This window comes from Melopsittacus undulatus, chromosome 10 (assembly GCF_012275295.1).
Source record: "Melopsittacus undulatus isolate bMelUnd1 chromosome 10, bMelUnd1.mat.Z, whole genome shotgun sequence".
Taxonomy (NCBI): Eukaryota; Metazoa; Chordata; class Aves; order Psittaciformes; family Psittaculidae; genus Melopsittacus; species Melopsittacus undulatus.
Genome location: NC_047536.1, coordinates 2,583,400 through 2,608,385, shown reverse-complemented (window position 1 = coordinate 2,608,385; position 24,986 = coordinate 2,583,400). Strand labels below are relative to the sequence as shown.

Here is a 24,986-nt window from a genome sequence, read left to right as displayed (position 1 = left end):
ATGATACCTCCCAGATTTGAGCTTATGTAAACAAGTTATTTCACTTTCAAAGCTATTTGCTTGGCAAAGGTACTCTAAGATATTTGTCACATGTTCTCACTGCTTACTTCTGCTACTGCCATTTTCTCAAATAGTTATATTTACTGTCCCCATAAACCAGTCTGCTTTTTGAAGTCTCTATTTGATGCTCAGAAGTGAAATAGCACATTTAAATTAAGCTCTCTCCATTATTTCTTTATTCCCTGTCCTAAAGTCTGAACCTTTCAGATTCTCTCTCCTGTATGTTCATGCTAGCTATTAATACTAAATGCTGCTTCCGAACAGTAAAAACCACTGGTGACATGGTAAATTAATTACCTGAAATGGCTGGCAAATGTTGAACAAGCTAAGCAAAAAAGTGAGGCAGCAAGAGAAGCCAGAAATGTGTGTAGAACACTGTGAACAGAACACTGCACCTATCAGAATGCTGCCTTATCTATTGGAAGAGAAAAATCCCTCTTTATCAAGTCATGTATACCAGCATCATGTTCTTTTCTTTTCAACTTGAAACTTGAGTCCCTTAAAGGACCTAAAGGCAAATTAAGAGCTTTTGTCTACAGCAAGGAAAAGTCAAACTGTTATTTATACAGTGACTGGAAAGAAGCTTTGAGGAAGGGAGACGGTTACACTGTTCAGGCCCATGAACTGCACTTGATCAGGTTATTGCTTGTCAATGAGATTTAAGTCAGTACTTGGAAAGGAATCCCAAGGTCCAAAACATCATCTGGAGAGGAAAAACATACATAATACACACTGCTTGAGGTATGGCCCTACTGAGGTGTGATAGCTGAACAAAAAACACATACCCAAAAAACTTAGATGTGAAATGCATCTTGAAACAAGTAAGTTTTAGCACAAGCACACTTACATAGAAAAGTCACCTCATTTAGTATCAAGTCATATTTTAGGAGCTTGGATTTTGGTCGATTTATTTTTTTTTAAATACTGGAGATTTTGGCATTGGGGGCTATTTAAAACTCGTTTTAAATGGGAATGAAGTAAACGGAAGTTGTGGCAATGTGACTGTCACTAAGTGTTCATTTAAGTTACCTGCCTAATGCACTGATACTTTCATTGACTGTAAAACGTTGCAAAAGTAAAGGAAGTTTCTTAAACCTATTATTTTAATGCAAGAGGAAACTGGAAGTTCTCTTGACTCAACCTTTGGAGAAAGGAGGGAGACAGAAGCATCACACAACATGTATTAAACATGCTTTTAAACTTTCCACTAGGATTCATTATGCCAGGTGGAATTATAGCTATTTCCTGACCCGTGATCTAGATTTTCTTTGTTAAATTTCAGTTAAAATCACTTGTTCTGAAAACAGATTTTAGAAAGATGCTTAATGATGTGCTTGGAAACAACTTCATCCCAGGAGCGCACATGAAGTTCAGCAACAAAAATATACATAGGGCAATGAAAGGAGGACAGTAAACATTTCATGTTTTCAGAGTCCGTATTATGCAAACCTTTCACTAATGTATATGACCTTTCAGCAAAACATAGTTACTGAACAAACAGCTGCAAGACATAACCTTAGTTCAGCTGACTGGAGTAAAATAACAAATCTGCTTTCATGACATCTCTGTACAGCCTCCACAGGATTGATTGAATGTAAATTAAAGTAGAACTTGGTTATCGTCAATGTATCTGCCTGACAACGAGATAAAAAAAGTCTCTCATTTTATGTCTAACATTAGAAATCATTATTCATCTCTTTCCTACACAATTTCCACTCTGTAACATCTCTTACCTTTCAGCAAGGCAGCTTAGTTTCTTCAGCAGCCCATCAAATTAATGAGAGAATGATCTAAAGATCTCTCTCAGCTCTATTAATTCAAAATATTTGTCTCCAAGAAGGCTAATCTCAACCTTTGAAAGTAAAGCACTTTAACCATAAACCCTAACTTTTCTCATGGGAAGAAAATACATTAATCCATTTCTTTTCCACGTTTTCTTTATTCTCATGACTAGTGTAACAACAGGAAATTGTCTACAAAAAGTTAGATCACAATATCTGGAGATAAATAGAATCACAGATAGAATATACAGTATCACATGATACTGTTCACTGTTTGGTTGTATTTGCTTGAAGCTACTGTTTGCAAGAGCTATACTGCCTATAATAATGATGGTGCAACTGCATTCAGAGTTTCAGACCTCATTTGCCAGACTGTCCAATGCTGCTGCAGCTATTACTAGGAATTAAAATAGAGACTACCCTGGAACAAAACCCTTCCATACAAAACATCTTCCACAATCCTCCACATGATGCTTCCTTCCCCAAAACTCTAATTGTCCCTTTTTGCCACAACACCTTAAATTTAAAATTTAAGTTTAAGTTTAAAATAAAGCTTTGAACTACTACCTATGTTATATTCTCATAAGCATCATCTCCTCCTTTACACAGCTTTGCACCCTTTTTATGTGTGTCCAAAATGTAAATATAAATGCCTTAACTGGAGATCTGAAACTCTAAATGCAAATGGACAATGATTACTGAAAATTGCATTGTTCTATGCACAGTCTGAGGTGCTGAACACTGTGATCTCAAGGACAAGCATCGAGCTTCAAGCCATCTGTCACATTTGGCCATCCATTGGTCTTAGGCCAAGTCACCTGACACGAAGAATAATCACCCTTTGAAATCAGCTGCTGCTACTGCACGGTATCAGATGATGATGAACTTGTCTCTGGAACTTACACTGTGAATCAGACAGCAGAGTTTTGAACATTCCCTCTCAAAACAATATTTCAGCATGTCTGTATTTTGCGCTATTTACCAGTTTTTATGTTTTATTTGTAAAAACAAAAGATACAATCCTGTTCTGGAACCAATATTTTCTGTTTCTCAGCTTTACTTCTAGTCCTGTCATTGAGCTGCAAGTTAAATGGCAATTGCCTGGGTACTTACTGTGAAAATAATGTCCTTGATCTAACAATGAACTTGAAAACATATTCCAGTGCTTTCAGGGTTCTCAGGATAGGTTCGCACTGCTCCCCTCGGCTGGAGGTATCCAGATAAGTCTTCAGAACACTCATTAATTTCCTGAAGTTATAACACGTTTCAAAAATAACTATTAATTTCTTAATTAACTTCTTTAACTTGAGTTTTATTGAGTTTGGCTACTCTAAATAAATGCTTCTGCTTAGTCAAGCACACACCCCCAAATGTTATGACATGCTCTAAATTAACAGCATGTAAAAATAGTACAATATTCTGGCACACAGCAATAGCCGCTTAAAGCATTTCTTTCATTAAACACTTCCTTGCTTTGTACCCAAGGGCAGTTTCTTCTTAAACTCACTGCCTTATAAAGTGCAAAAGCTAATCTAAAACTAAGACCCTTAATTTATAGTTACAGCTTCACCTTCAATGTTTTGGCTAATAATGATATAATATTGAGCTCATTGCAGCTATAAGAATTAAGGGTGGTTTGATTTCGGGGGTTGTTTTTAGTTTGCTTTCTATTTTTCTTTTGTAGTTTGGTTTTGGTTTTTTGTTGGTTTGCTTTGGGTTTCTTTGTAGCACTACAAAAATCCCATCCACCACCCTAAGCAAAGCAAAACAACCAAAACAGCAAAAAACAAAGCACTTGCATGCTGATGAAACATAACATTTCACCAACTGGACTGTTGAAATGTTAGTAAATGATCACGATATTCGGAACAGACTTGCATTCAAATAATAGCAACAAGAACTGCTTGCAATCACACAGAGAATATATACATCTATGTGTGAATATATCTTTCTCCATCTGTGTAACTAACAGACACAAACTCAGCCCCACTGCCCTAAGCCTAACTTACATTTCAGGACCAAAATACCATGCTTTCAGCCTCTCAGCCTTCTGAGCACTACACCCATTGTGTGTTTCCATTTACTCCTTTTTACAGCTTCTCTGAGTTCACAGCTCTGAAACTTGTACTGAGTTGTAACAAAACTTATCCAACCTGCATGCAGAGGCAGGCCACTCAAGGTCCCTCAACTGCCAATGTGAAGTCCTATATAAAAGCTAGGTACAAATGGATAACTATATAGGAACCAAACAACAAACAGGTCTTCTCCAGTTAGTATACTAACAGTCTGGCCAAAATACTGAGAGGCACAGTGTTTCCTTCCTAATTATGAGTTAGGTCATAAACAGCTATGTGTTGATATTGTCAACTATACTTGAAACACAGTTCATCTTCCACAGTGTGCATGGAACCAATGATGCCAAGAAAGCTCATGATATGGGGAATAGTCATAAACATCATTTTGCCTCTACAACTTTGATTATATCATTAGAAACTCTCAGTTAGGCAAATCTTAGAAATACTTTTAGCAAATAAGGCTGTACAAATGTCCACAGCCAGCATTCTCTTCCTTCACAATAATATAAAGCATTAAACATGCTTATTACACACGTAGTGAGAGGATTAAAGAAGAGCATGTGCTTGAGCTTTCTGAGCCCAGTAATGCTAACTTCACCTTTCCCAGAATGTGAGAAAGGATTGACTGCGCACTACTGCCTTTCAGCACAGCAAATTCATGTTCTAGTGCTCAGTCTGTGTGCCATTTCCTGTTGAGTTGGAACGGATGTAAATTCAGCACAGGAAACTGCAAGACATTCTCAACTATTCCAATCCTTCAGCTAAAGTCTTCCATCTACTATTCCTATCCCAAATTCAAGTTCAGCTTCAATCTGCCACCCCATTAAGCTGCCAGAACAAGTCTTCAGGTAGATTAAAAAACACAACTATCCTGTTATGGCACTTCCCCAAGATCAGCATTAACTGAAGATGTTATCTTTCCTCATCATTCAAAGCAATTTTATCCTACCACTATCGGAGAAAAATTTGTTCAGATAAAGTAGAAACCCAGTATTAAATCTACTGTATAACATGACTGTAGAGTTTTATTTTTATTCTTTTCTAGGAGGCCATTTCTTCCCATCTGAGCATTATCTGGATGCTCCAAAAATAAAAGGAACAAAGTCCACCACAATCTGTCCACCTGCCCACTGCCATGGCCATGTAACATAACAGCAGACCACATAACAACCACCCAAATTCTAGTTCAGTGCACTGAAACCTGCCTGGTGCAGCAGCTAACTGTGAATTACACATGTAGACTTGACAGTTCACAGACAAATTGTTTTCCCCTATGAGTTTGTTTGCTGTAAAAGAAGACATGGAAACCTTTATAAACAGGTTAAGGACATCCTCCAGTCCTCATTTAAGGCATTCCAAGGCCAAGAATATAGAGAGGGGCTTTACAGCAAAGTATATTTTGACAAATTTGACAGTGTACAAGTGAAGTGCTCAGACAAGAGAAAATTAATACCAGAAGAATCATTTAACTACACATTAATTACTATCTGTCAGTCAACTCTACACATACTCATTTGTCTCTCTCAGAGGCAGGTTTATTCCCAGATAAGCAAATGGCAGCATTAAAACAGCAGTCGCCATAAATTACATCCGAAAAGTCACAAGCACGATTTACTTTGCTTAATGTGATGATGGAAATTCAGCAAAAAAAGAGAAATCAAAGAAAACAAACTTACTTGTACGCCAGCGTTGCACTAAAATGCTGCTGGATATACGCTTCCAGAACAGTGTTGAAATGTTGAAACTTACGGTCTGCGATAAGTCCTATGATATAGATCTAAACAGACATGGGCATAATCAGCATTTTCCATAAAGATATATTTTAAACGTTAACTATTAATCTTCTGAAATATTTTTTGCGATCTATTATTTAGGAGTTTTAAAAGAAATTTACATTTCAGTTAAAATAGTAATATTCTGGTTGTTCTATAGAGATTTTAAAGCATTCCCTGAAATAACCATCTTGATAGCCCATTCAAAAATACAGGGTTCTTGACTTTGGCAACTAAAATTCTTCAATGTTGATTCTTACCAGTGCATCAAAGACGAGAATATCGTATTCATTACTGTGAGAATGTTCCATCATGATGTTAAACAGGGCATCCAGCGTGTCTTGGAGAAACTATAGAACAACATGAAAAGACAAATTGGCAACCAGTTACAACCGGTCAGTTCTCAGACAGTAGACCTGGTTTCTCTCAAGTTTGAATTCTAAAGGCCTTCACTGAAATGTCGTTTATATTCCCAAGGATTTAGGCTCTAGCTCCCTTAATTTTGAGAGCTTACATCCTCAGACCATGAGCAGGGAATGATAAATGTCTAGCTCAAAGAATATGGAAAAGCTAAAAATATTATATAAATGACAGAACTATTTAAAACTGTATTCCTAGTTTCTCAGTAATACTGAGTAGTAGTTGCTATTGTCACATATACATGATGATTAAAAACACACTTTATATGCCTGTGCTCTGATTCAAAGCTGTTTTTCTTCTTTTCTCCTTCCTCCTTCCTTCTCTCCAGAGACATGAAATGCTTGTATTTGAAGAATAACACAAATGTAACAGTATCTTCCAGTTTCCAAAATATTAACAAGTTTTTTTTCATATTTATGTTCTCATTACATTAAGCATTATGGAATAACCATTATGGAAATAACTACATAGAGATATACCTTCACCACTTCCTCTCCATCCACAATCTTCAGTTTTTCCAGGTTCTCCTGAAGCAGCTCTGGTTTCATACGCCACTTCAAGAGACCTAATAACCCCACTAGAAGAAAATAAATGGACAGACAATAGAATTTAAGATATGATTTATCATCTGTATAGATGTCTGCTTTCTACAGCTTCTACCTGTTTAGAAGATACATACCATTCTGAGTTAGCTTTGTAGAACAAACAAGAGTTGAAATATAAAATGCATCTCGTGAGCTTACTGAAAGCCCCCCTACAATACTCGAGTTCCTCCCTATGGTTGCTCCTTTATTTTCTATGTGTTGACGTGTAGAAGGTAATGTCAAATAAGCATTAGCATCCTCCATTTTTTTACTGTCCCCCTGAAAAACAACATAGCATTTATTACATATTTCACACAATGGATTTAAGATTAGATTTATTTTGTACTTCATAAGAAATAAAGAAAAAGCTCCGTTCCTATGGGCTTAAATACATGAACTAAAAGACAAAGAATACCCAAGTCCCAGCATGACTCAGTACAGGTAAACCAAGAGTCAATGTTAGTCAGCAAGAAAGGCTGTGATGAACACACAGGGAAGATACTCCACTGAAATTATGAAGGTATGTGTTTCTTAGGTGCAATAAGAAACTATGAGGTGTGACATCAGCATCATAATAAAAGAGCTAATTTGTCATTAAAATATCAATAGCTACAAAATGCAATAAACTATTGAGCATCACCTTCAAGACTGTACACAGGATATAGACAAAACAGTTATGATGTATGCATACAATTAAAGAAGAGAATAGGACAGCATAGGGAAAGCACAGCAGCACTATCAAAGACCAGAGCATGGTAAGACTGTATTTAAATAACAAAATATGCTGCAGTAACTGACACAGGTATCACAGGTTTTATGCTGTTCAGTAGAACAAACAGTACAAAACCAGAGAACCAACAGGTATTTTTCACCCCTTATTTCATCAAGTCGCATCTGCTCTCCCAGATTATTTTGCATCTCAACTTTTAATCCATACAGCAGACAGGAACGCAGCTGTTAGACACAGACAATAAAGTGCTTAGAGATATGATTTTTCCTCACAAACCGCTCAGTAAAGTTCCCCCAATGATTTTGAGCTGCCACTTAAACCTAAAGCACTGTCACAGATATGACTCAATTGCAGACCCTTCATCTACAATTGTGCATAAATAAGGAGCTGCAGAAACCAGGATCTAGAATAATACTCTGTAGTTCTGTGACCGATTGTGTAGGTTTGCAGACTACTTCCTATTCAAACAAGAAGATTTAAAATTGACTATATAGAGACCTAGACAGACAAAGGCAAAATCCTTATGCAGCAAGACAGCATTACTAACTCTTATGATTGTATGAAGATTGCCAAATAATTACTTCTCAGAACTTTTGGAACCCAAAGAAAACCTTGACTCCTTCTTTTTGAGACAAGTTAGACAGAAAAAAAGATAAAAGACTTGACATTTTGATCCAAAAGTCTCTCAAAAAGTTTCAACACCTGAAGACAGTAAATATAAATTACACTATTTAAACTTCAGTCTTCAGATTACTTATTTTGAGAGGCCAGATGTATGGTTGTTTGAAACTTCTAGTTTACAGTTACTGTTCTTAATACTAGACTAGGCAAACATATGTTAGAAAATCTGTCTATGTCTCCCGAACAAACTAGGTCAACTCCATTTAGCATTTCTCATCTATGGTGTCACTTAAGGAAAAATTACTGTGATGATGAGAAATTAATTAGATGGAATTTCATAACCAACATTAATCACACAGTCATACAACATGATTGTTGTTTTCCTTCTGGTCTAAGTATTTATCAATGTTGGTATCAATGAAACTAAATACTATTACACTGCCAAAAACTTCTGTTGCACTATCTAAACTACTTGATCTAGTCATATGCATCTCAATTGCCATTAATGTTAAGGCAAACTAGCTCATTGGAAAAATCACTAACACCTACAGTAAAATTTCTTCTCTACTGGAAGTGATTTCAATCAAATTCCTGAAACTTTCACTTTTGTACCTGAGTAACTATACAGAGCAGTTCAAGCAACCAATTCTCTAAGACTACACTGCCTGATAATTCATGTGACAAAGATTCTAAATGAATCAAAACATTTCCCTCCCCCTTTCCAGGTACTGAGCTTTAGCATCATTTCCTCTATACTATGGAAGGACAAAAGCACAAACTTCCATAAAAACAGTAGGAAGAGTAGCTGTGTCTCATGGTGCTTAGAAACAATCTCTGCCTAATTACAATTTAAACCAACGTGCACTCACCATGGAGCAAGTTATATCATTATTTTTTGTTCAGATGAAAACCATATTTCTCTTTGACAGAATAATAGAAATTTCTTCACTAAGAAATTAAACAATGCAGTCAAAGGAAACAGTGTGAAAAAAAAGTGTCAGGGTTAGAATAAAAGTGACCCAATACCTTTAAGACTAACAAATCATGGGTGCCATCCTGAAGAGTTGTTCCATCCTCCTTCATTAGTCTTATGTAGGCCATTGCAAAATTCTTTTCTCCTTTATCTTTAGCTACAAGGAAGAATATTTTCAGTTGACTGAAATTAATAAATCAAGGAATGACTATTCACTAAAGTAGAATTCCCTACTTACACTCTTGAGATGACCTGTGTCTGAACATGAAGCGCAGATGGATCCTTTGCATGTCTTCAATAGGGACTGCTACCTTTTGTAAAATCAGAAAATAACTAGTTATGGGGGAGGCAGAAACCAGTTTCACATCCAACCAGCTCCTTCCAACAAATGAGCACCACTTCTACTGGCTCCATGCCTTTCACAGCCCATTCAAAACTATTGAGCCTGGTACCAGTAGCAGAAGTACTGGCTGATAAGCAATTACTTGTTAGACTTTGCTCAAAGTCTAGCACCACCAAAGAAAGGAAGCACTGAACACAGTGAGTTAAAACACACAGGCGCTTGTACACTAGATAATAAGCACAATGCAGCCTTATTATCTACCCTGTTAACTGAACCAAATTATGTTCTGTGAAACTCCTATTTCATACACATAAACTAACAACCAATTTATTAAACAGGTGAAAAAGGCACGAAAATTTGAGTGAAAAAATAGGTATAATTATAACAAATACAAAACAAAAAAGCTCAACTGCATAAGAATAAGAACAAACTTTGACATTATCATGTTTACAGTTATGAAGCTTTAGACTTGTACTCTGTTGTGTTCATTCACGATTTCCCTCTAAAACCTTACTGCATAATACTCCTTCATATTAATTACTTGTTAATGTTTGAAACGAATACAGTGAGCAATGAGCAGAATGGCTGAATGTTTTCAAAGCAATGAATAAGTTTCTGTTCCAGCTTCCATTCCCTCTCTGTCCTGCCCAATCTCAGCAACACACTTTGGTGTAATAATTATAAGCTAGTCATACATAACAATATTGCTTTCCACAGTCGTCTTAAAAATACAATCATACTTGTTAGCAAGCCTGAGACATGGCTGAGAAAGTTGGGGCTGTTCAGCCTGGAGAAGAGAAGGCTGCATGGAGACCTCACAGCAGCCTTCCAGTATCTGAAAGGGGGCCTACAGGGATGCTGGGGAGGGACTATTCATTAGAGAGTGTAGTGATAGGACAAGGGGTAATGGGTTAAAACTTTTTAAGGAGGTTTAGATTGGATATAAGGAAGAAATTCTTTACTGTGAGGGTGGTGAGGCACTGAAATGGCTTTCCCGGGGAGGTTGTGAATGCTCCATCCCTGGCAGTGTTCAAGACCAGGTTGGATGAAGCCTTCGTTAATATGGTCTAGTGTGAGGTGTCCCTGTCCATGGCAGGGGGGTTGGAACTAGATGATCTTAAGGTCCTTTCCAGCCCTAACTATTCTATGATTCTATGATTCTAAGTGTTGGAAGCTTCTGAGCATTTTCCAGTCAAAGACTTTACGTCCAGATAACTACTGGTGTGCCTTAAGAGATATCCAAGGCAGTTTTTTTCTCTCTAGTCACAATACTGGGGGGAAAGAATATGGGTTGTATGGGGTTTTTGTTTGTTTGGGAGTTTTGTGGGTTTAATCATGCAACTGGAGATCCACATGCCCATTGTCTCACTGCAATAGAACAAATGCAATATTTCATTCCTTATGAGCCATGTTAGGACATAAGGTTATCTAAGAGGACCTTATTTATTTTGCTAAACAAAATCCTAACATGGTTTTCTAGGCCAAATTTTCAGCCTCAGTAACCATGTATCTCTGACAACTGATGTACGAGTAAGGCTCCATCCTCACAGCTGTTGTCAGGAACAGTTCTTATTCTTTAGGAAAAGCTGATGCCATGCAACTTTCTGTGTGAGGTAACAAGGAATGAACAGAAAAAGGCAGGTGGACAGTATCTACACCATACCTTCAATGTTTCCATCCAACGGGGCTGTTTGACTTGATAGTAGAGAACTGATCTGTATTCATTCACGGGTTTGTCCCCCGCTCCCAAGCAAACAGCATTCTTACAAAAAAGAGGCAAGAAACAGTGCTGATTAACTTGTGCATATTATTGAATGGAGAACAACCAAGAGGCTTGTTTGAACCATTCTGTGACATTCACTTGGAGCAAAATGCCTTTTACTTGAACAGTAAATCTTGTGCTGGCTCTTCAGCTGAAACTAGTTTGACACCTAAGCACAGCCAGCCGGCTGCTGTTTAGTGAACATGTACCTGTTTTGACCTATGGATAATTAGAAGCATTGAAATTAATCCAAACTCGTGAGCTTGAATTTATTGGTTTTTTAGGCTAAAAGGGAAAATCAGTTACTTTTGTGATTATTTGCATTCAACAGCATTTCACTTAAGTTCTCAAAATTGTTGCCATAAGATGTCTAAGGCATATTACCCACAGAACACAAGCACAAACTGAACATATATTTCAGTTTGTAGACGAAGTGACAAATCCACTTTCTCCTGGTATTTGTAGAAAAGATGCTTGTGTAGAACTGGGCATGTTTAACACTGGAATACAATATTTAATGCATTCCAAATAGGTGAATTTCTTTAAGAAATATTTGGTATATGTGTTTTAAGCATATAACCTGTCAATAGACAGAGATCGCTGAAATCAGTTTAACAGAGTTAACTTCTGTAAATGCAAGTCATGTGGTTGGGTGTCTTCATAGATATAGGTAGTGTTCTGTAATCAGGGTTACAATTTACTGTGTGGACCCCAAGCATTACACGGGTTTAGGATTTTCTTCATTCAAGCTTTAAAGATACCCTTAAGGTCAAGAATTCAGTTGTAGTTCATAAACTCATTGTAGTAAGCCCTGGACCACAGTGAGTCCATCTTCATTTCATCTCAAGAAGTGTCCTTATGATTTCACCCTCATGATCACAATATTTATTTAATGAACAGTATAAAGCTCAGAAAAGGAAAGGCAAAAATCCCCCTTGTGTTAAAACACCCTGAGGAAAAGGCAAAAATTCCTTAAAATGCAATTAGACAAGCAAAACCACACTGTAAATATGTCATATATGCACAGTGTACACACTCCTCTGTTTCACTAATTTAGTTGTTGTCTATGCACTTCCTTCAAGGGACAATGACACAGCCTTCCTGGCACAAATCAATGGTTTGCCATATAACAGAAATGGTTCTTCTAACATTTTAACAGGCAAATGGCATTCCTCTGGGAACTTCCACAAGAAAAACCGTGGAGATGCAGATTTGTCAGAAGCAGCATTTGTTCCTTGGCACAGCTAAAATAGGTCATTCGATGGTATTTCTTGGTACAGTTTAATGCAAGACATTTATAAGACTTTAATAGATTTGCCACTTTAAACACCATGAAACTTATCAGTCACAGGATGTCACGTTTGGGGGAACTGTAAGATTTTATACAAAGGTATTCTTATAGGAAATTCAGCTTTACTTCTAAAATGCAACTCATGTATCTATGTCCATCATCCATGAAGAAGAAAACTTACTGGCATCACTCTTCCTTCTTCATCACAGACACACATGATCACTTCCACGTTTCTTTGAGTTGTTTTATTGTATTTATCAAAATCTCCATACAGCAATGTAATATAAATGTCATTTCTTATATCTCCTATGGAAGAAATTCAAAAGTTAACAAAAAAACAACAATGGAGAAGCTGTGGGAGCACAGGGTCACAGGGACTTTTCAAGAGTACCACTTTTTCTATGGTAAAACAGATTAAAATCACTTTTCTCCACCTGAACTTGAATTTTCAGCTGTTATTCTTAGCTAAGCAGATACTGGGATGTGAAAGGAACCAAATGAGCATCCTCCAAGTGACTGGAGGCAATTGTCGTCCTGCACTGACACCTGCTGGTGACCTGGCTTATGATGCCATTACTGATTTTCCCCAGATCTAGTTCTCTATCGCGAGGAACCTTCATATTTTTTCCCCTCTGAAATAATCAACACGCCTTTTAAAGGGACCGAGATTTGACTTGAAGAGAGGCATGGGTTGTGTTGTGGTGGTTTTGCTTGTTTTCATAAAGCAGCACTGCACACAGCGACTTGAATTGAAATATATAAATAAATAAATAGATCAGATTGTGAACTCCTATGTTTATTATTACTAAATGACAGTGATAAATTGCAATAAAAATAAGGTTCATTTAAAATTCAAGTAAGCATCCACCATAATCTATTTAGAAGAAAATAAAAACTATATACAAGGAGCTAGGATTATCCCCATCTGTCATAATTCCGGTTTTCTGTTTCAGTACTAGAAAATACTTTCCAAGAATTTAAGTATTTTATATAAACCTCTAATACTGGAACAAAACTTACTATGAAGAGTGAATTCAAAGGGGTCTCTGAGTTACCCATTAAAGAAATCAGTAAATAGGACTGCAGCTGATGCTCATTATCTGAGGAAATGGGAGAAAATAATTCCATTCCTATTACAGAACAAAGCATCTCCTACCTGGCATGATGATTTCAGGAAATCCTAGCTTTCTAGCAACAACTGTAGTTCTGTCTACAAGATGGGGATAGTCCTTTCTAGTTTGAATCACATCTCCCACAAGCATTTTCACTGTTACCCAGAGACCTATTGAGAGAAAAATAACAACAACAAAGATTACATTCATGGCAAGGAAAAAAATCTGTCTTCAGATGATTGCCTCTAACACCCATCAAAACTGGGATAAGAACTCATTTACTCTACTTCATTTAGCTGAAAGTTCTATAATCAAACACTGTAGCTAGTCATTTAAATAAGATACTGCCACAAACTCATGCTGCTTCACTTCCATCAGAGTTGACCAACCTCCATTGTGGGGATACAGCTCTAACAAACCCTCTCTAAAATGTAACCCATCGAAAATCAAGTTCCATAAAAACACCTTGTTACTTAAAATCAAACAAAGAAATCTACTTTACCTTGTCCGCCACTGTCCCCTTTTGATGCAGTGACTTTGCTTAGGAGACTGTGTAAAAAGTCATTCTCTGCCACTACCCTGTGGGAAAAACAATAATTTCTACTAGAAATGAGTGCTAACTATATCGAACCCCATTCAGAACAGAGGTGACAAAAACGATCAGTCCACTTTGCAGTACTTGACCTTATTGTGATACACTGTAATTTCATAACTCTTACTCCCATTTGCAGAACACTCACATCAAACTTAGTGTCCACTGAAGTGAAAAAGATCCAGTCAGCAAGTTTACGAACAGCATTTTGTGACAAAGTGACAATATGAAAGCTTATTCTGTAGGCATGCACAAAATGAGTGCATTCACCTACATGCAGCTCCACTCCTCTTTCTCTGATAAGCAGCCTGACGAACAAATGAACTTTTCAGCTACTTTTGCAATGAGAAACAAATTCTTACATAAGAAATGTGGTGAATCAAATTTTAAGCAAGTGAAACAATAGGAGAATGCATCATGCACAGGTCTTGCAGAATTGAACTCATTCTCTGTTTGACAGAGCATCAGTGTATGTAGAATGCATAAATACATTTCCAGTGAATACTGGCATGTCTTCATTTGATCTGCAAGTATCATAATCATATTGTCAGGCAGCTGGCCTGGCATTCTTTTAAAAGCAGTTAACGTGTGACAATTCAACTACTTTTTAACTGAAAGCTAATTTTTACACAGATTTTTCCCATATCCAAGGCAGAATCATGCACAAAGTACTAGTTATTCATATGCGTAAAGCTTTCTGTTGAGCATGTATAACTGTTTTACTCAGGTTTTGTTAAACAGGACCAGCTGTCTGAAGGAGCACATTCATAGAAATATGCATTCATTTAATACACTATGTAACCCCTGTTAAGTCTTAAATGTCTTTTAAAGTGATACTTAAATCATTAGCCCTATTAAATCATGAAGTTATTAAAAGAAAAAACTACTTTTTCTGAAGCATTTCATGATTGTTACAGCCAAAAACATAGAATTTTTTTTTGTGTGAAAAAGAAAAAGATCTGCGACTGTCTTACGGGTGAAAGGGAATGAAATGCTGCTTTTCTTCATCACTTTCAGCTTTTCCTTTTATGATATCTGTAATATCCATGACTAGAAGAGTAACAGAAAAAACATAAAACATACAATAGCATCACAAAATAGCTCCTCTTCTCTCTACATGGTGTACATTAATGTCCTTGTGCTTCTAGCTAAATAGGGATTTGTTTGTTTTCCACTAGCAAGCAGTGCAGCCCAATAGAGGTAGACCTTAGGGGCAGAACACGTAGCACGAAGTCCACACTATATTCAAGGCCCGCCTGGACAAGTTCCTGTGTGATGTACTCTAGGTTACCCTGCTCTTCCAGGGTGGTTGGACTAGATGATCTTTTGAGGTCCCTTCCAACCCTTGGGATTCTGTGATTCAGTGTAAAGGGAGAATGACGTCAGACTACGTTTGGTCTAATCCCATGAATACAGGTATGAGTGCATTGGATGTTTTGGTTTGCACTACATAGCAGCAAGTATGAATTATTAGGAAAATAAATTCAAAAGCACATTTCTGACCTGAAAATGTTAATGTATGTGCAGTTGTTATGGCCTTAAATAAAAAAGGAATCAAACATGAAGGACAACTGATGTGGTTGTTTTGAATCTCTATCAAGGCATGTCAGAATACTACTGTCCAACATTGACATGTATTACTTGGGTCCTACCTCAGATACAGTCAGCACAGGGAACATTAGTTACCTGCCACTCCAAAGGGCCGTCTTAGTCCTTGTGTGTATTTCTTTGAGTTACTGTCTCTGAGATCCATCCTTCCAACTCGGACTATTTGACAAACTAGATAAATTTTGTCTCGGCTAAGGTCTTTATTTCCAAGATCCTAAGATACAAATGAAAGAGAACTACAGGATTAGTTGAGGCAGAAGCAAGTTGTGAAATCTAAACAGGACCTCCCCTAATACATAGAGCCTCAGTAATCAATGGATTTAAAAACAAAAGAAAGAAAACCCAAACACACTCAAACTGAGCCCACAGAAAGGATGGAAAACCTGACAGTGTAAAGGTTGAAGAAAATACAAAGTAAGAAACACAGAGAAAATAGTAGCACTCAAGAGGTACAGCAGATAAAAACAATCAAGTAAACAGTAGATTTGTGAGGCAGCAAACTGGTTTCAAGAAAGGTCACTGAAGCATTGTCACCGCCTTAAAGCACTCAGTGACTGGTCATCTTGTTCTGTTGTTAAGATGTCTTCTGCCTCCTTCTTCACCTTGCTCAATCTTCAGGAGTTCTGACAGTGACCACAGAGAAGCCGATTTGAGAATACAAATAAGATAAACGGGAGAACACTTACTGTGAATACCACTTTAAGATTGTTGAGCATATCAATTTCCTTTGGAAAGCCTCTGCTCCCCCATCTCACCAAGTAGTTCTCACTGTTTCAAAGATAAATATCTTGTCACGGGATTTAAACATTCTTCCCTTTCACAGTACATCAAAACCCACAGTATGTAACAAAGGTTGCATAACGGACAGTAGTCTCTGGTGATTGCTTAAATCTAATACCAGACTAAACAGACAAGAAGGATGCTATACAAAACAATTTGAACACAAGGCAGGATGGCACCTTTTTTGGGAAGAAACATTACTGTGATCATAATGTTTTTGACAGGAAAACTCAATAGAATCTTAATCTATCTTTGAACTTTTAAATTAACTCCATTTTGTCTCCTTCACCTCATTTCAGTACTTCACTCTGGACACCCATCAAGAATAATCACTTCACTTTGAAGTGTTCTCAGGTCTGAAATACTCAGCCCAATAATTTGCCATCAACCTACTTGGGATCCCTCACCTTGGAATTCTTTAATAGCCACCAAAAACTAGATTTGCCCACACTTCCTTTGAGTTTTCTTCCTTTCATTTACATATCCTCTGCATTACTAGCATGTTGGCAACTATTTTGCTTCATTTTGGCTAGGTCCTCTTGCTACTCCATTGCAATAAAAAGAAATCTTACCTTATAATTGTTGATTTCAGGGGGTCGTATAGTGACATAAAGAGTTCTGCATCCTCTCCAATTCGGCAAACAAAATTCCTTACAAAGACATACAGACTGTGGGTGGGGGATGAAGACATTCGGGAGTATGATGCATAATCTGGTTGATCCTTTGACTACACAGAAGAAGGAAAAGAATTAGCTAAATTACTACCACTTGTAAAGAGAAAATGTATCAAGCTGTCCCTACAGGTGCAAGCCTAAAAGTCTGGAAGACATGCTGTCAGAACAAGTAGGATACACCAGAATCCTACTATCCACATCGTGATGGGTTCCAGTACACTGGGAGCACTAGCAAAAGAAAATACACCTGTGTGAAGAGGAAACAAATAACATGCTGAGATAAGGACACAGCTGAGGAGGTTCACTGACTCTGAAATAGGCTCCTAAGTTTTGCCTGCATCCCACTTTAACCACAAAGGAACAACTATTTACTGTTTGATGTCCTGGAACTCTTTTTACACATTTTTAAAACAAGTCAACACAATCTGTTGCAGACTTAGTTTCATTTTCCTTATATTGTCAGTTAATGACATTATGATGTCTGAGAAACAAGACTTCTTCAGTGACACTGATGAGAACAACTCACAAGGTGCTTTCCAGTGATTTGTCATGGGCATTATTCAAGTGTCACAAAGGCTGAACTTTCATTTACTTAGGTGTTTTGCTTAGACTCTTAGAGTAGTTAGGGTTGGAAAGAACCTTAAGATCATCCAGTTCCAACCCCCCTGCCATAGGCAGAGACACCTCCCATTAAACCATGTCACCCAAGACTCAGTCCAACCTCACCGTCAACACACAGTCCCTAATGAAGAGTCCCTCCCCAGCATCCCTGTAGGCCCCCTTCAGATACTGGAGGCTGCTCTGAGGTCTCCATGCAGCCTTCTCTTCTCCAGGCTGAACAGCCCCAACTTTCTCAGCCTGTCTTCATATGGGAGGTGCTCCAGTCCCTGATCATCCTCGTGGCCTCCTCTGGACTTGTTCCAACAGTTCCATGTCCTTTTGATGTTGAGGACACCAGAACTGCACACAATGCTCCAGGTGAGGTCTCACGAGAGCAGAGCAGAGGGGCAGGATCACCTCCTGTGACCTGCTGGTCACACTCCTTTTGATGCAGCCCAGGATACGGTTGCTTTCTGGGCTGTGAGCACACACTGAAGCTGGCTCATGTTCATTTTCTCATTGACCAACACCCCCAAGTGCTTCTCCTTGGGCTGCTCTGAATCTCTTCTCTGCCCAACCTGTAGCTGTGCCTGGGATTGCTCCGACCCAGGTGTAGGACCTTGCACTGGGCATGGTTAAACTTCATGAGGTTGGCATCAGCCCACCTCACAAGTGTGTCAAGGTCCCTCTGGATGGCATTCCTTCCCTCCAGCATATCAACGAACCACACAGCTTGGTGTCATTGGCAAACTTGCTGAGGGCGCACTCAATCCCACTGTCCATGTCAGCGACAAAGATGTTGAACAAGACCAGTCCCAATACGATCCCTGAGGGACACCACTCGTTACTGGTCTCCAGCTGGACACTGAGCCGTTGACCACAACTCTTTGAGTGCAACCATCCAGCCAGTTCTTTATCCACCGAGTGCTCCACCGATCAAATTGATGTCTCTAATTTAGAGACAAGGATGTCATGTGGGACAGTGTCGAACGCTTTGCACAAGTCCAGGTAGATGACATCAGCTGCTCCACCCCTGTCCATCAGTTCTGTAGCCCCATCATAGAAGGCCACCAAATTGGTCAGGCAGGATTTCCCCCTAGTGAAGCCCTGCTGGCTGTCACCAACCACCCTGTTGTTTTTCATGTACCCTAGCATGCCTGCCAGGAGAATCTGCTCCCAGATGTTGCCAGGCACAGAGGTGACACTGACTGGTCTGTAATTCCCCAGGTCATCCATTTTCCCCTTCTTGAACATGGGGGTTATATTTCCCTTTCTCCAGTCATCAGGAACTTCACCTGACTGCCATGATTTCTCAAATATGATGGTCAGTGTCTTAGCAGCTTCATTCTCCAGCTCCTACAGGACCTGCAGATGGATGTCGTCTGATCCCATGGGCTTGTGCATGTTCAGGTTCTTAAGGTGGTCTCAAGCCAGATCCTCTCCTACATTAGGCCTAGGGTCTTCATTTTCACAGTCCCAAACTTGCTTTATTACAGTTTACTTTCTTATGAATCCAGGAAAGAACTCAATTATCTTACAAATCCCTGAACAGATTTAATATAGAGAAAGGTCAAGGAAGAGTAGTCACCTTTGCATTATAAAAGATGAAGTGTATGCACTCATCAGCTTTGCTTAGGCATGCTAACTTCTGGTGTCCACAAGATTATGTTGAGTTCACCTGAGTTCCTCTGTAATGAGCTTAAATTCTTCAACTCCATCAGACTAACTAATAAGCAACATACAGCAATTAGTCCTCTCACAAGATCTTCTAAGAGCAAGCTTTGGTTACTCATAGCTTGCAGGCTGAATTCCAAGCACATAACTATTCACTAAGTGAATCAGCCTACTCAGTAACCCACAGATAGAATGAGAAAAAGTATTTCCATTTAAGAACCCAATAATTGATTTAGAATCCACTTTAGAAACAGACTTTCATCCTAACCCACAGCCTGAATACAGTGCATAAACGCAGCTAAATCAGTTTGAGGCTCTGCCATATTTATAACAAATGAACGTGATTCTACTCTTAAGTCAGAAGCAAAAGCTTCCACTGGCTTTCATGGTAGGTTACAACCTGCAAAGTCACTGCATCAATGGGTAAAATCAAAAGAAAATCCAGTACAAGTGATGAAGTTTACCAGTCATTCCTACCATTTCTTCTTTAATTCGCTCAGTGATTTTATTAGTTGCTTCCTCGTGAGCATGAAATAGGCTGATGACACTGGTTTTATCTGGATCCAAAATATTTCCATCTTCATCTCGAACTGTCAAATCTAGCTCAAGTATTCTGTGAAAATACAAAGGGCGTAAAGGCAGGATTATTTTCTTCTACAAAAATAAAGCTTAGAGATCGAACGCACAAGGAGCTGCTTCAAGGCTTAAATACATGTAACAGCATTTCACTAAGAAAAAAACTAACCCAATGATTTTCTTTTCAAGCTGTTGTACAGTATTTATACATTTTGGGAATTTACAGTAATGTCAAAAAAGCATTTAAATGCATCTCATATAAAGTAGATTCACCATGTTCAGTGACTTTAAACAGTCTTCGTCTCTTTCGCTTTGTAACATATAACCTTTGCAATCAAAGTGCGTAGGTTTTTCCTGTTGGCTTCTGCTTTTGTGTTGCTCTCTTACCCTCCTGGTCCTGTTACTTAGCTACTATGCTCTGCTTTCTTGCTCTCATACAAATCATGCCTTTTTTCCTTCCACTCTTCCCCCACCCCAATGTTAATAACCTCCAGTCTTAACTCCATATGACACATTCTTGTCCACAGTGTCTTAGTGTCACCTCAGTCAAGAGGTATCCTTCTTGCCTATCCAGGATCTCACTCTTCCATGTCTCTCTTAAACCAGACTACTTCATGCCAGACAGTATTTTTCAGGTTCTAAGAGGCACTGGCTGCCCTTCTGGCACTGCTAATGCTGTCTGAAGCAGTCTGTATCAGACTGCAAGCCACCTTCATCACCTTACATGATTACCCACAACTTCTCCAGGTTTGGTGTTCAATCTCTTCCCATTCAGCCTCCACTGCCATTCCCCTTTACTCCTTTCCCACACTGTTTCCTTCACATATCACAACTCAAACCCACGCTTTCTTACACTTACAAATACTGCCCAACTTGCACTTTTCCTATATACAATCCCAAGCCATTTTAAATATCTTGACCCTAGATAACCTCATTTTTACCTAAAATGTGTTGTATTGCAGTGGGTTTTCACTGGCAAGAAACAAAGCATTTCGTCAGATGGCTATTCCATTCCTGATAGTTTCACTTCTATGAACCAGAGTTTTGCCTGGAAATTCCCTAAGTAAATTGGGGTGAGGTTGGTGGTGTGTTGCCTCTAGTAAAGGCTTTGTACACTTCAGACTTTTGTTATTCATCCACCACACTAAGTCCTCTCTGAACACTTTTGAAGTGGTAGCCTAACATTACTGGTGGTAGGCTGTGTTTGTGAAAGCTGGAAACATTTTGGGTCCCAAGTACACTGATGTTATATATGTAAATAAAGGCCAGTTATCTGACCTCAAATCTTTACAACTGACAAAAATCATATCTCTGTAGTTAAACAAATTAATATTTTGAGAAAACAGTAACAATTGGTTATGAGAAGCCTCAACCTGGTACTTACTATAACCACACGAATAACAAGCAGAAGTTGGAAAAGGAAGATTCATTATGTCTACATATTGCAATAATGAGTTACAAAACCACAAAGAAAACTTGATCATCATCTCTGTTCTAGCTGTCTGCTTTAAAATACATCATGTTTTCCAGAGGCAAAGTATGCCACTTACTTGTTACCATAGTCAATTTTGGAGGTGACTTTCTGTTTGAGTTCTTTCAGCTCATCTTTTGGCAAAGTCCCTGACAGAAGCTGTGACCGCCACTCCATGAGGTCATACATCATGGACTGCACCTGCTGGAACTGCTCCTTCTTATTTGTCTAAGATAGAAACGAAAACAGTAGGTTTCAAACTTGCCATTGAAGAGAAGCATTGGTCTTGACAATTCAAGGATGTGTCCTATTTAATGCTAAGTAATTGTAGGAGCAAGAATTAGGCTAAGTACCAACCCTAGCTTCTTCCCTTCTCTCATCCCACAAATTTTTAAGGACAGGACCTTCCATGTGACCACAAAGAAATCCCATGGAATGTAAATAGTTTGTATGGGGATAGGGAATTGCGTTTTTTGGGTTTAATTGTGCTGTTTTAAAATTCATGAACCAAGTCTCATTAGGAGAAAACATTATAAAAGCAGTTTAGGTCTGTATAAGATACTGATAAGAACACTGTGGTATTAATATACTCAAGAGAATAGTGGGAGAATGCATAGAAGTCACTAAAGCAGTTCCAATGTCATTCACAGAAACATTAAAGGTTTTAATTGTTGACAGTAACAAGAGGAAGACTCAGAAGTGACAAGTTTCAGGAAATACATTAATGAGGAAAACCCACCCATATTCAAGATTTCTTTGCCCCAGCAGAGAAAAAGCAAAATCCAATGGCTGAGATCCTGGAGCAGTCAGTGCAAGTTGTTGAAACAGGTTAGTAGAAGAGATTACTCAGGTACTAGGGAATTCACTATCTTTTGATGCTTTTCCAGTCAACACTTTATGGCTTTTTGGCCATCAGGCTTAGGTTAAACAAGTCATTAGAATCAGTAGAGATTAACGCAGGTTTACAACAAGCAAGATAAAACAGATAAATCAAAAATAATGCATTCATCACTTCTAAGTTCCACACTACACTGTGGACATTACAGGCATATGCAAAAGACCACCATGAGTAGGGGCTGCTTGCTTACAAGTAACAAAGATGCTGATGCAGTGGCCCTTTTGACTAATACCTCCAAATTCATTGCACTTTTATGTATTGGCAAAAGTGCTCACAGGAAAAAAAATGGTTTTCTCCAAGGTGGAAAAAAGATAAATACATGTTTTTCTTTAAGAGATGTAGGTTAAGATACTGAAGGCAAAGAGACTGACTTATTGAAAGTGCCTGTTGTTAATAGCTACACACTCCCACTATGCAATAGAACAACTTTTGTTGTAACATTCAAGAACATGGCGAATCTTTTTCAAAGGAATCTTAGTTATGTTTAATGCTCCTGTCTTGAAACTTGTTAACTCTAAAAAGAGCAATTATGAAGTTTGTAACGTACAGGGTACTCAGGGTTTGAACTAACAGCATGCAGTTACGCTACTCCTCATCAGTAAGCCAGCCTTTTCATTTAAAGCCATTGAAGAAAATGGTAATCATCTAAGTAGTGATGAAGAAGTAATTGCTTAAATCCTTTCAGATCCTGCCCTGAATCTAAGAAAAGACAGTAACTTGAACAAGACCTCAAGATGCTTGAATAGGACTAATGACCAGGCCACACACAGAATACAAAATGTCATACCACATAGAGCTGTTTCCAGATGCTTCCCCATTCCCAAAGAGTAGTAGTAACTTCTTGAACTAAAGGGATTTCAGCAGGTATTATGTTTTCTGAATGTCTAGAAAGGGAAGAAATTCTAACACAATTAAAATGAAAAAGAGTATCTGAATTTCACAGGTTTGTATTATAGTTACCATGTTTAAGGCACGTAAATGCCTTAGAAGTCATTCTTTAGCAGGTAATATCCTTAATGTAATAAACCATTCAATACCTTTTCTTTTCAACAGGAACTTCCTTGATGTGGATGAAAGATTTAGGAAATATTCCCTGTTGAAGGAGAACAAAAAATATCCACATTTATTCTCCAAGAGCATTTAGGGAACAACCACAGAAGCATAGAATAGTTAGGGTTGGAAAGGACCTTAAGATCACGCAGTTCCAACCCCCCTGTCGTGGGCAGGGACACCTCACACTAAAACATGTCACCCAAGGCTCTGTCCAACCTGGCCTTGAGGTTAAATTGCTGTCTATCTAGTTTTCCATCCAGATGGATGCATTTGTCTGACAGACAAATAACAGAAGTTTTGTCCCATCCATTTTTGCAAACATAGAATGCATAGGATTACATTTCTTCATAAGAAATGCCATCTTCAACACCCACCCCCATATACTCCCCAGGAAAACAGAAGATTAATACAGTAGTTTAGCAAAATCTTATGAAATTAATAATAATTCTTAAAACATGTAATGCATGTTGACCTCGGAACCCTTTAGCAATATTAAAAATGAGTTGAAAGGAAGTGCTTAGTACTGGTAAATATTTTCCCTTTTTAGTTTTAGATTAAACTTTAGGCTATTAAAATACAAACTTTAATTAAACAACTATAGCATTTTGAGCCAAAAAGAAATGTCAAAGGAGTATTTAAAACACAGTTGTACTGGACAGGATGGGGAACCATTCTCTCATATACACCCTTAAGTATTGCAGATTAGGCAGCTGATAACTCCGTTAGGTAGCTTCCACTAAAATACTGCATTGCATTAAGAACTTATGGTGAACCCCCCCTATGACTAGCCTGTCTTCCCCCTCATTTCTGGTGAGCTAGTTCACCTTGCTTGCTTCCATTTCTATGCAGTTGTATTGGAGCTCATAGAACATGAGAAACAGGCATAAGTCTGGAGATCACAGTTATTCATTCCTGTCTTTCAGGATGTGCAGTCATTGAGCAATGAAATGAAACAGTCAATCAAGCATCTAATACTTGCAAAAGGAAATTAAAATATTCTACTGTCACATGCAGTTTGAAAACAGACACAAATCAGTTACTCTAAATCAATGCAAGTTATTGTTAATCCCTACAAGCCACTGAATACAGAATAAGAGGAAATGCAAAAGAAAGCCTATTCTGACTTTTTCTGATGCATATTTTCTGCCAGCAATGGTCCCTCTGCTCCCCGAGATCCCATTTTAAGGAACTGTGAAGGGTTTGTACATCTTTTTTCCAGGTTAGAGATGCAACTTCCACCAAATATTTTCACTGTAATGCAGGCCTGAGTCTCAAACTTGAAATGCATTTGCACCCCTGAAAGAATCTGGTACTAAGAGCAAGCTTCAAAAGAAATGCTTTTCTTCTAGAAAAGTGCATTTGAAACTAAAAAGTAATTTTCTTGCTACTTAAGTCAGGAGTCATCCTACACAAGGTAAAAATTATTCATTTGTGGCTTTCCATATTTAGAAATAGGAATGCAGACTTTTTTATGAAAACAGCTTTTTTACATGTATTTAAGAATTGAAGTCTCACGGGAGTTCTTCATATTGCATG

General features: G+C 38.1%; 1 protein-coding gene across 1 annotated transcript in view; it reads right to left on the bottom strand.

Annotated features, from left to right (window-relative positions):
* The window catches only part of DOCK2 (dedicator of cytokinesis 2), a 162,611-nt gene that overhangs the window by 127,433 nt on the left and 10,192 nt on the right, over positions 1-24,986 (bottom strand). The window contains exons 4-22 of the mRNA XM_034066740.1: positions 23,435-23,490; positions 23,185-23,281; positions 21,579-21,727; positions 19,930-20,065; positions 17,077-17,231; positions 16,411-16,492; positions 15,803-15,938; positions 15,091-15,166; positions 14,027-14,103; positions 13,569-13,694; positions 12,594-12,718; positions 11,023-11,121; positions 9,255-9,327; positions 9,070-9,173; positions 6,788-6,971; positions 6,588-6,685; positions 5,949-6,038; positions 5,593-5,693; positions 2,955-3,089 (exon numbers count right to left, since the gene is read on the bottom strand). Of these exons, the coding sequence (XP_033922631.1) occupies positions 2,955-3,089; positions 5,593-5,693; positions 5,949-6,038; positions 6,588-6,685; positions 6,788-6,971; positions 9,070-9,173; positions 9,255-9,327; positions 11,023-11,121; positions 12,594-12,718; positions 13,569-13,694; positions 14,027-14,103; positions 15,091-15,166; positions 15,803-15,938; positions 16,411-16,492; positions 17,077-17,231; positions 19,930-20,065; positions 21,579-21,727; positions 23,185-23,281; positions 23,435-23,490 (2,099 nt within the window). The remainder of the gene's footprint in view (positions 1-2,954; positions 3,090-5,592; positions 5,694-5,948; positions 6,039-6,587; positions 6,686-6,787; positions 6,972-9,069; positions 9,174-9,254; positions 9,328-11,022; positions 11,122-12,593; positions 12,719-13,568; positions 13,695-14,026; positions 14,104-15,090; positions 15,167-15,802; positions 15,939-16,410; positions 16,493-17,076; positions 17,232-19,929; positions 20,066-21,578; positions 21,728-23,184; positions 23,282-23,434; positions 23,491-24,986) is intronic.